Source organism: Pleurodeles waltl, chromosome 9, assembly GCF_031143425.1.
Source record: "Pleurodeles waltl isolate 20211129_DDA chromosome 9, aPleWal1.hap1.20221129, whole genome shotgun sequence".
NCBI lineage: Eukaryota > Metazoa > Chordata > Amphibia > Caudata > Salamandridae > Pleurodeles > Pleurodeles waltl.
The window spans coordinates 1,013,357,758-1,013,369,971 of NC_090448.1; the positions used below are offsets into that span (position 1 = coordinate 1,013,357,758).

At 44.7% G+C, this 12,214-nt stretch overlaps 1 protein-coding gene across 2 annotated transcripts in view; it reads right to left on the reverse strand.

Annotated features, from left to right (window-relative positions):
• Positions 1 to 12,214, reverse strand: part of TOGARAM1 (TOG array regulator of axonemal microtubules 1) — a 489,673-nt gene that overhangs the window by 309,210 nt on the left and 168,249 nt on the right. For both annotated transcript variants that reach the window (XM_069208622.1, XM_069208621.1), the window contains exon 8: positions 11,932 to 12,096. In XM_069208622.1, coding sequence (XP_069064723.1) covers positions 11,932 to 12,096 — 165 coding nt within the window. The remainder of the gene's footprint in view (positions 1 to 11,931; positions 12,097 to 12,214) is intronic.

Here is a 12,214-nt window from a genome sequence, read left to right on the forward strand (position 1 = left end):
TTAACTGGAGGAAGAGACTGAGAAAGACCCTTCAAAAAGTGTTTTAGAAGTCTATGAGACCAGAGGGATGGTTCTTCAGATATTCTCCTGTATCTAGAAACGGCTGCCAAGTGAACCTTGATGGACACATGGGCAAGACCTGAGCACACTAGATGAAGTAGGTAAGAGAAGATTTGTTCCGGAGTGGAAGAAAGGGGGTGTATGTTCTTGAAGACACCACAAACAGAAGCCTTTCCACTTTAATTGGTATGTCTTACTTGTGCTATCTGCACGCGCTTTAGCCAAGATGTCCTTATAGTCGTTAGGAATGTCCAAGTGGCCGAACTCATTGAATTGAGGAGCCATGCAAATAAGCTGAGAGACCTGAGATCCGTATGTCTCCCCTGGCTTTGATTGATGGTTAGCAACTCTGGAATCGGTGTTATCTTGATGGGTGGACACGACGACAGCAGCAGTAGCTCCGTGTACCAAGGTTGACGCGGCCAGCTGGAGCAATTAGGAGTATTTGACAGGGCTCCAATTTAATTTTGCTGATCACTCGTGGGAGGAGAGGAATCTGAGGAAATGCGTAAGCATAAATCCCTGACCATGCTATCGAAAAGCATTTCCCCACGATCCTAGTTGGTGATGCCAACTTGCATAAAAATCGGCATTTGGTGTTCTGGGACGTCGCAAACAGGTCCAGATTTAGTTTTCCCCACCTGAGGAATATTACGTCCAACGTTTCCTGGTTCAATTCCCATTCGTGGGGAGATGTGTCTAGCCTGTTCAGCGAATCCACAGTGGTGTTGTGCACTCCTGGGAGATGCTCCGCTTTTATGTGCACTGAGTGTTGAGTGCACCAGCTCCAAATGGTCTGCGTTTCTTTGGATAGCAGATGCAACAGAGTCCCTCCTTGCTTGTTGATGTAGTGCATGGTAGTCGTATTGTCCGTTCAGACAAGCACTGAAGAGGCCTGGATTCTTGGAAGGAAAGCCTGCAATGCCAGATACACTTCTCTGGGTTCGAGGAGGTTGTTGTGAAAAGTGGTGTGAGAGGGGGGTCATTTGCCACTTACTTGAAGATCCTGCAGACATGCACCCCATCCCACCATAGATGCGTCCGTTGTTATAGTTAGCAGAGGGACCTGGGTTAAGAAGCACAGGTCTCTGGAAATGTTCTGGGGTGTTATCCACCAATCGAGGGGATCTGCCATATGTGGGGTTACATGTATTGGGTCCTCGAAGGAGCCTTGTGTCTGCTTCCACTGCTTGTCAAGCTCCTCCTGGCGTGGATGCATACCAAGGCGACAGTGGGGAATAAGATTTATGCAAGATGACATCATCCCCAGCAACGACCTGTCACGAACTGAAAGATACTTTTTTGGTTGAATTATTCTCGCCAGCCTGACTAGCTTGTGTTGTCTCTCCAATGTTGGATAAGCCTTGGTTTGGAGAGTATTCAGTATGACGCCCAGGAAGACTACGCTTGTGGATGGTCGAAGCTGGTACTTTTCCTGGTTGAGAGTAAGGCCCAATTGTTTGAAAAGGAGTAAGGTCGCCTTGAGAGATCTGCGTACTGACTGGATGTCAGAAGACTTTACTAACCAGTCGTCTAGGTATGGAAAAATTTGATGTCGCTTGTGCCTTAGATATGTTGCAACAGGGGCTAGACACTTGGTAAAAATCCAGGAAGCGGACATGAGCCCAAAAGGGAGCTCCTTGAATTGAAAGTGCCTGCTGGCTACCATAAATCTTAGGATCTTCCTGTGTTTTGGGTGGATGGGTATGTGGAAACAGACGTCTTGCAGGTCTAGGGTAGCCATGTAGTCCGCTCTGTTGAGAAGCTGCAAGAAGTCTTTCAATATTACCATGCGGAATTACTGTTTTTTCAGATACTTGTTTATCTCCCTTAGATCCAGTATGGGTCTTAATAGAGGAGATTTTTTTTTCTGATTAGGAAGAACTGAGAATAGAAACCCTTCCCCCTTTGGGTATAGCGCACAAGTTCTATTGCTGCTTTGTTTAACATCACCTCCGTTTCTAGGTTGAGAAGATGGAGATGTCTTTGAAGTACTGGGGAGGGAGGTGTCCACGGGGGCATACATATAAATTCTAGACAGTGACCGAATCGTATTATGTCTAGGACCCCCTTGTCGTTCGTTATTTGATGGCAATGATGAAGGTGGTGTTTTAGTGAGGAAGGAGAGGAAGCCGGCAGTTGGAGGTTGTAGTTGCCTGCGGGAGGGATCTTTGGCTTGCCTCCAAGAATTTCCTCTGTGAGGAGGCCTGCTATAGGCCGCTGCAGGCAGTTGCCATTGGTGATATTGGGGTTTGGTAGGTTGGAAGTTATAGGAATAAGCTGGGTACCTGCATTGCTGGTATCTTCCACGAAATGAACACTGTCCACTGCCTCTGGCACCTTGTAAGGGTGTTTTCTTATATAGTAGGGAGCCTAGCGATTTGGCAGCATCCGTGTCTGCTTTGATTGTCTGGAGGGCATTGTCAACATGTTTGTCGAAAAGGGATTTCCCATCATAAGGAAGGGCCATAATCTTCGTTTGGACTTTGGATCGAAAGACAGTGGCTTTAAGCCATCCCTGGCACCTTAACATTGCTAATCCAGCCAGAAGCCTAAAACTCACAGCAGCAATATTTAGCGTGCAGTCTATTATCTATGAAGATGAGCGCTGCCCTACCAGAAGAATTTTCTCTGCTTCTGCTTTATTAGTTTCTGGAAGCTCATCTAAGGAGTGAGTGATGTCCAACCACAGTTGCCCATCATACCTGCCATGGAGCGCTAAGGAGTTTGCTGAACGCACCACAATGGCAGACATTGAGAAGAATCTTTTCCTGATGTTATCAAGGTGCCTAACTTCCTTATCCGGAGGAGCGGTCAGAGGTGCAGAAGGGTTCCTAGAATGTCTTTGTGCCGCCTGGGAAATTACAGAATCCAGATAGGCAGGCAGGTGCGTCATCCGTTGCTTTGTACTTTTTAATCTAGCTTAGGCAAGACCGCTGCCACAGTAGCAGGGTTATGCATTATTTCCAAACCCTGATTTCACAGATGGTCTATTATTGGGATAGCTCTGATGACTTTCCTATTTGGTTCTTTAAAGTCATACAAGAAACAATCATTCTGGGTTATGGGCATTTGTAATTCAAATTGTGTGGCAGCTTTCTCCAATAGATTATGGGATGTACCAATACCTTTTGGAGGGTACTCGACAGAAGTTGGCTCCTGAGAGGCAGGCGTTGGCAATATATAGTCATCCCACTCATCCTGCGTTGTAAGTACTTCCCAATCTTCTGCTTCATCATCTGAGGAATCGTGGATTTGCGGATTTTGCAGAGAAACATGCTGAGTGGTAGGTTGCATCTGCAGATATAGCGACTGTGGAGTACTTGGTGCTGAAATCACTGGCTTGGGAACGGCTGTAGGCCATGGACGGAAGCGTTCTTTATAATCTGCTAGCATGGCTTGCAGGTCAGAAACCAGACCGGAGGGAAGACATACCATTTCATGCTGCTGTTGTTGAGGAAGTGGTTCATAGTAGTGCTGGTCATAATATGAGTCATCGTCAGAATATTCCTGGCATTTCACATGTAACTGGGATGGACTCCTAGCCACTCCATATACTCCATCATCATCTGAATCATCATTATTATCCAAGAGACGTGATGGTAAAAGTCTTGATACCTTACCTGAGGATGTTATGGATGGCGTTAGATGAGTCTTGGACATCTTTGTAAGTGGCGTATGCTCCATCGACGGGTAAAGAGACAATGGAGATGGTCTTTGCCTTTTTGAAGGCATTAGTTTCATTGTCAACAATAGAAGAGTCGCTGGTGTTGACAGTGGCGTTGACAAGAAGGTAGCTGTCGAAAATGCCATTGATGGGAGTATCGTCAACGAGGGCGTCGACGTGAGGGCTACAGACGAGACAGTCGATGGGAGGGTCGTAGATGACGAGTAAAGCCCTGTCGACAAGGATGAAAGCATAGTTGACGAGGATCCTGAGGACGCCGCAGTTGACACTGAAATAGTGACTGTGGTTGATGTCACTGATGATAAAGTCATTGATGAGAACTTAGTTGACAATGGTGCCACCGACGGTGCTGATCCTGGGTTCTTGAATTTATGTTTAATTTTAAGAGGAGGCTTTGGGGGGCTCAGAAAGCGTTTTCTTTTGGGGTTTTATGAGGGAGCCTGACCCTTGCTGCATTCCAGACTGCATTTTCTTTGTAGGGCTGTGAATTTTTGAAGAGCACTCAGATTAATTTTTTGTAGCCTTTTTAGGTGGTTCCTTAATAACTGAGCTTTCATTTTGTCTCCTAACAAATGGCTTTGTGACAGGGATAGAAGATGAGGCACTGCCCTCGTCAGAGGCTAGATTTACCTTTTTGAAGCCACAAAAGAAGAAGGTGACCCTCTCTGTCCTTTAAAATCTTTGCAGAACATTTTCTACATATCTTGCAGTCTTTGGTCTTGTGATTTAGGTATAAGCAATATATGCAATCATCATGTGGGTCATCCACATAAAAGGCCCTCATTATGACATAGGTGGTAAATGCCGCCTTTCGCCAGGGCGACTGCCGCCAAAAGACCATCGCCGTGGCTACCAGCTGATTGCCATATGACTGTAGCCAAAATTCTGCCAGAAGGCTGCCGGATTTAAAGCTACAGTCATGGTGGCGGACGGCGGTAAGGTGGCGCTGCTGCCAGCAGCAGCGCCACGCCAGTAGACCGTATCATGACACATGATATAGCCTGGCGGTGTTCTGCTGGCGGACGCTGCTGCTGGCGGACGCTGCTGCTGGCAGCGCGCCCCATCCTGTCGCCTGCCCGAGGACCCCCTGCAAGCAGGTAAGTCAGGTGCTCAGACAGGGGAGGGGGGGTGTTGTGTGTGTAGGGGTGTGTATGTTTGTGTGTGCATGCATGCAGGTGTGGGGCGTGTGGAATGCATGTGTGTATGAATGGATGTGAGTGTGTGTGTGTATGCTGTGTTGTGTGAATGCGCGTATGCTTATATGTAAGTGTGCATGGATGTATGCATGCGTGGGTGAATGTGGGTATGTGTGTGTATGCCTGTGCGTGTAGGTGTGTGTATGTCGGGGGTTGTTGGAACGGGGTGGGGGAGGACTCTGGGGAGGGGGTGGGGGAGACCCCTATCAGTGCCAGGGAAGGAATTCACTGGCACTGACAGTGCTAACCACCATGGTGTTCGTGGCAGTAAGAGCGCCACAGAAACCATGACGGTGTCACACTCCCGTGGGCGGTCTAGTGATGGCTGCTGGGTTTGAGACTGTAGTATCCAGCCTGGCGGTCGTTACTGCTGTGCCGGTCGGTGTGTTACATTGGTGGTTTGGCTTTTGCCAAACCGCCAATGTCATAATATGGTGGCATGTCCTGTCAGCCTGTTGGCGGTACTACCGCCACTATAACACCGACCGTCGGGGTCATAATGATCCCCATAATCTCTTTTTCAGACAGGTCGCACAGGATCTGAAAAGCCCCTTTTTGGGGTCTCTGACATGGCAGCCAGTTTAAAGAACCAGAAGAAAAGATGTAAACTCCTAAATCCTAGGGAATAAGTTTGAGAGAAAAACTGAGCAGAGCTCAAAGGAGACTCCTCAGCACGACGTGCGGTGGAAAATTTGAGGGAAGGCAATTCCTCATAGGAGGCTTCTAGAGGGTGGTGCAGCCTGATTGGTTGAAATTTGGGCTAGAGGCCTAATGCATGTACTGTAGGTATAAATTTAAGCATATCTTATGTATTACACCTGGGACTCCCATCTCGACGACGGGGTAGTATTCAAGCATGTAAATCTATGAAAGTTCCAATACTGGAGTAAGGTTTAATTTGCGACCCCAGAAAAAAATATTACCCCTACACATTTGAATACTATACTAACAGGGATAAATATTCCCAAAAATCCCATCTTCTTGCAGGAGTTTAGAACAGCATTACTTACCTACAGTTACTTGAAATCTTTCTTTGAATTCCGTGCTGCCAACCAAGTCTAAAACATCACATCATTATGAAACAAAATTTTTGGCTCCACTTTTCTTTGCCTCCCGAAAGACAGGGATAGGTTTTTGAAAATAACTCCTCTTATTATGTTCCTCTATATACCCATGTCCTCTATATGTAGTATAGACCTTATTTTATGGGGAACATTGTGGGAGACTCAATCAACAATCAATGCAACAAGAGATTAATTAGACCCTAGCCCCTGTCCTTCTTACATTAGATCACTCAATATAGTAAGATCCTTGAAACCTTGCCCCTTCTGCTCCCTGACAGCCTGCATCCGATTCTGAACGCAAGGTTTAATTACTGCTGACATTTGTGAATAGCAATACTTGTGTAATAATTTTGTTTCATATTACAGAGGCTCACAATGATACATAGTGAGTTTTTTTTTTTTTTTTATCTTTTACACTGAATACTAGAGGGTTAAATAAAAAATTAATACCAGGAGCATTGAAATTGCTAATTAACATGAAACTACACAACAAATATCAGTTGAGGAAAAAAAAAATATGGCAAAATGAAAAAATGCAATAGAATAGTTTTATAGATGCATTAGTTTTGTGAAACAATCGGTCAGGTAATCCAACTCAGTGCACTCTACTGCCAGTGCTAGGGTGTAGACCAGTCCCCTTTCAAATGTGAACGGGGTAGACAAGTCTCCCTTCAAATGTGAATGCAATCAGAGAAAACGCTGCACACAGTTTTCCTGGTAGTTTAACAATCTTTATTCACGCCAACAAACACCAAAGCATTTCAACCCCAAAGAGTCCTGGTCACAGTTGGTGAGTTCCTTGTTAATGTTCATTAAATACTGCAACTCATTCTGCCCGCAATGAAGCATTCTGGGACATGTAGTCAAAAAAGTAAAATGAGAAAATTGAGACATATTATACAAATAACACTATTACTGAAGTGATCAGACAAACATGTTTTCACATAATCATCAGTAAACTGTATAGACTTTTAGATAGGTATGTGTTTGTGCATTGTGGATTGTATTTCAAGAAAACTAGGATCATGGTAGTCTAAAGGCTTAAAGTCATCCATATGGATGTAAAGTATGGCCAAGTGCCCGGTATTTTTGATGGATAGTAAATTCTACTTCAGAAACCAAGGTCCTGGTGATCTATCCATAACTAAGGCTATTGGCTGTGCACATTCATATGCACATGAATCGTGGCTCAGTGTCATCATACAACCCACTTTGACTCGCCATGTATTATTTCTATCTCAAAAAGCTACTATATGTCTACAAAAGAAATCATAGAGACATAGCAATCACTTGTTCGTAGTTACAGTCAGCTCTGTTAGCAATACTTTCTATCCAATCAAGGAGTCTATAACAGTGAAACCCTGCAGTAAACAGCAGCTATAGATGTACGTAAAGTTATTCTTCGGCATTCAGTCTTTCTGGAGTCTTAGTTCATAATCTAATGATGTATCTGCTCTTCAATCTGCAAAGTTGTAGAGTTCTGTCCCGTCCTCTTTCATTTGAGGGTACATGTGCCATGCCATAGTATTTAAGTGATTTCCAATCACCACATTGGGTTAAAATAAGATGTTCGGCAACGCATAACTTCAATCTTTATGTTCCACTAGGTGTATGTGGTCTAATTTACTTTTTCTTAGTAGACATGTTGCACTTCCAATGTATTTGAGGCCACATTTGGATTTAATGGCATATACCACATAAGTAGTACTGCATGTAATCTTGTGTTCGAACTGGTATCGGTTACCTTTGGGGTCACGGATATATTTCATATTTTTGCCAATTTTGCACGCTTTGCAATTGATGCATTTTACAAAACCTTTCTTTTGTGTCTTCAACAATGTTCCTGATTGGCCACAAAGTGGGTTCTCACCAATTTAGCTTTTAATGAAGAAGCCTTTCTGTATGTAATCTGTAGTCTCAGTCCCACACCCTCTGACATGTCCCAAGCACTCAATAGAATATGCTGATGTCTTTGAAAGATTCGTTTACTATTGTTATTCCCTTTACTGTACATATTTATCATTCTTACAGCATACATAGTTGTTGGTCTCTTAATCAACATTTCAGTGCGTGTTCTGTTGATAGTTCTCTTGGCTCCCTGTTCTATATTCGTTGCTGGATATCCTCTCCTGTAGAATCTTTTTTTCACCTCCTTAAATTGAGTTTCCACATCTGCTGACAGGGAGCAACTCCCTTTAGTACGAATGAACTACCCATATGGAATGTTTTTGATCAAAGCTCTGGAATTAAAGCTTCGTCCATGTAACACGCTATTCATGCACGTAGGTTTCCTGTACATTGTTGTTCCCAATTTCTTTTTGTGTACAAAAACACAAATAGCTAAGAAATCTATTTATTGTTTATTGATGTTGTATGTAAATTTTGAGCCACACTCATGGTTATTGATTTCCTCAAAGTACTCCACAAACTGTTCTTGTGTACCATTCCAGATTACAAATAAATCGTCGATATACCTCAACCAAATGATGATTTTTTAAATAATGAATCTCATATTTTTCTTGCCATGCAACCTCCCTCTACGCCCCCTCCCCCCCACCCCCCCCACCCCCACCCCCCACTATTCAGATAATCTTGTTCTTCTCTCATATTTCCTCTGTTTTCTAGCCTCAATCTCGGATTCATGCGTTTCTAATCTGTACTCCATTTGTTTCCTCAAATTTACAACCTCATCCTTCTGCATATGTGCTGATATTTTGTTCTTCTATTCCTTGAATGGTTTTAATTAAATCCTCCACACTTTGTATTCATATGCACATGAATGTGCACAGCCAATAGCCTTGGCTATGAATAGATCACCAGAACCTTGGTTTCTGAAATAGAATTCACTATCAATCAACAAATACCGGACACTCAGCCATAATTTACATCCGTACTGATGACTGTAGGCAAGTACCTGCTTTTTGGCACGGTTACCCCCAGTTTTTGCCTGCTGTGTGTGTTTTTGACTGTGTTCACTGGGTTCCTGCTAACCAGGACCCCAGTGACTGTGCCCTCTCCCTCTAAATTGTATTGTTCCTGACTTTGTGCAACCCACAATTAGCATACTGGTGCCCTCATGTAAGTCCCTAGTATATGGCACCTAGGTACCCAAGTCATGGGGGCACCAGGGCTTTGCTCTTACCAGTTTGCAGGGTTTTCCAGGGCAGCTGCGCTGCTGCCATCCTAGAGATAGGTTTCTGCCCTCCTGCTGCTTGACCAGCTGAAGCTCAGGAAGGCAGAATAAACTACCTGCTTTGGGAGTGGGAAGCAACACCCTCGCCCTTTGGAAATAGGTATTACATGGCTTGGGAGGGGTAGCCTCTCCAAGCCACTGGTATGCTTTGAAGGGAACATTTGGTGCCCTCCTTGCATAAACTAGTTTGCACCAGTCCAGGGACCCACAGTCCATGCTCTGGCACATAACCAGACAATGGAAAGGGGAGTAACCACTCACCACTCACCTTCCCATCACCACCGCAGGGGTGGTGCCCAGAGCTCCTCCAGGTGGTCACTTAATTCTGCCATCTTGAATCCAAGGTGGGCAGAGGCCCCTGGGAGCATCTGAGTGGCCAGGTCAGGCAGGTGATGTCAAAGCCCCCCTCCTGAAAGGTGGTCACTCTGCTAGGTTCCTAGTCCCCTTTTAGGGCTATTTAGTGTCGCCCTCTTGGTGGGGGGGGGGGGGGGGGGATGCTCGGATTTGATGTGCACGATTCCAGCAGGACTCCTCAGCAATGTTACTTCGACTTCACATGAACCTACAATCTACAGCAGCTCCAGCGACAACTTTGCTCAGCTACATTGTTTCTCCAGCTCCTTCCAGCAACTGCAACGTTTCCCCGGCTGTGCAACCTCAGAGGGTGGCAAGTCTTCATTCTACATCATGAAGTAAGAACAAAATCACCCTTGGAGTGAAGGAGTCACTCCCATGCAGCTACAGGCACCAACTGCATTGACGACTGGCTGCGTGGATCCTCTATTCTGCAACTCTGCGCAGATCCTGCAACACAGGTAGTGGTCCCCTCGGGCCCTTTCTACCAGCTGCCCACCTTGGGAGGAAGGGAGTCTTTGCCTCTCCTTGTGGCACACAGACTCTTGCAACTACCAAGGCTTCTTCCAATGGACCTTCAGGCTTCGTGTAGCCCCGGCCTCTAGCACCCTTCCCTGCAAAGCACAGTCTCCTGCCTGCTGCTCCAGTGGCATGGGTCTTGTCTCCAGGTGTGCTGAGTGCGTCTCACAGCGATTCCTGTGCCTGAAGCCTGTGAGTTGCCTGTCGGGGCTGCATCCTCGACTTCTGGTTCTGCTCGCTGTTGAGTCGCCTAGGATTCCCCTCCTTGGGTGGAGTCCCCTTGGACCGTCCTGGTCCCCAGCAGCTCTAACTCTTCTTCTGCAACTCTCGCCTTTGCCAAAGGCTTGCTGGGGTCTTTCCACACCGCTGACAGACTGCAACTTTTCTTCTGACGTGGAACATCGTCTGCATCACTTCTGGAACTTCTCTTCTGCTCCTGTGCTGCACAGCCAACTCCTGGTCATCACCGTGAACCTGGTCCTGCATCTCCAGAAGGGTGGGTAGTGGCACCTGCCCCAACCAACTCCAACTAGAACTGGGCTCAGTCCCCTTCATTTGCAGATCCTTTTCTGCCAGGATCCATCTTCTGTTTTTTTCCAGTCTGCTTGGGTCTTACACAGTCCTTTTACAAAGTTGACCTGTGGGTTTGGGAAAAAACAGGTACTTACCTCTTCTCTCCTGGTTGCTGGGGGGGGCACTCTGGTACTTAGCTTTTGGGGTTCCTAGTTCCTCTCTACAGATTCCACTTCCCTCAGTGGGACTCTGCCTTCGCATTCCATTTACTTAGTATGTGGTTTGGTCTCCCCCAAGGGTAACTATTATTTTCTGTTATTTCACTGTGTTCTATTGCTTTCTATGCCCATTTCCGAATGTGTATATAATAGTGTTTTTACTCACCTGCTAGTAGTAGAGTATTGCCTATACAGTATTTCAGTATTTGCATTACCATAATAAAGTACCTTTATTTTTGTAACACTGTTTTTTTTAGTGGTAATGCAGAAGCTTTGCATGTCTCCTAGATAAGTCTTGGCTGCTCATCCACAGCTACCTCTAGAGAGCCCTGGCTTCCTAGACACTGTCTACACCTCACTAATAGGGGATACCCGAACCTGGTATAAGGTGGTAACACCATAGGTGTTCACCACACACCAGGCCAGCTTCCTACAATGACATTAAGCCATAAGACTACTATGATCCTGGTTTTCTACACATCATATCCACAGACACATACCTATCTATCTATAAGTCTATACATGTTTATGTGAAATTATTACTTATATCCGATCACTTAGTAAAAGTGCTATTTGTAAAATATGTCTCCATTTTCATTTTTTACTTTTCTGGCTACATGTCCCTGAATGTTTCATTGTGGGTAGAATTAGTGGCAGCATTTAATGAACATTAACAACAGACTCTTCTGAGTTGAAATGTGTTGGTGTTTGTTGGCGTGAATAAAGATTTTTAAATTACCAGGAGAACGGTGTGCAACGTTTTTTCTGCGATTGCATTCACAGATGCAATAATAGCAGGTCCCCAAAATTGTAAGGTGGTATCTGGAGTCAACTGCAGAAGCAGGATATAAAAATGACAATAAAGAGACAGGTACAGTCTAAATAAATGTGCTTTCAGATGCTTGCAGGAAGAAGTTAGCATGGGTTTCAATCTGTATTGTTTTGCTCTTATGTCTGTCAAACCTTAGACAAAGTCATAAAACTTGAACTCCGTCCTGAAAAAGATTATACCTGGAATAAGCCATTGTCCTCTTCTCTCATAATATTTCACAGGAAGGGAGGTGAAAAATGCAAATCGAGTGGATTAAACAAGCACAATCTACACCATTAAAATAAGGTCACCAACCTTTTGTATATTTAGGACATTTCTGTTGCTCTTTTGTGTGACCTCTGAGTGGGCTGGTCAAGACTTCTTTCTGAACATCTTCAAAATCCAGAATGCCACTCCCATAATTCATACGTTGTCCAACTACGCTGACATCTGCACTTGACAAGTCATTTGTTGTTAGAACTGTATAACAGAATTGAAACAAAACATTCAATGATTGGTGTTAAACACAAAGATCGAATGTAACCACAGTTGAGGACCACAAAGTCCAGCTAATTTTTTCACATAATAAAATTAGCTG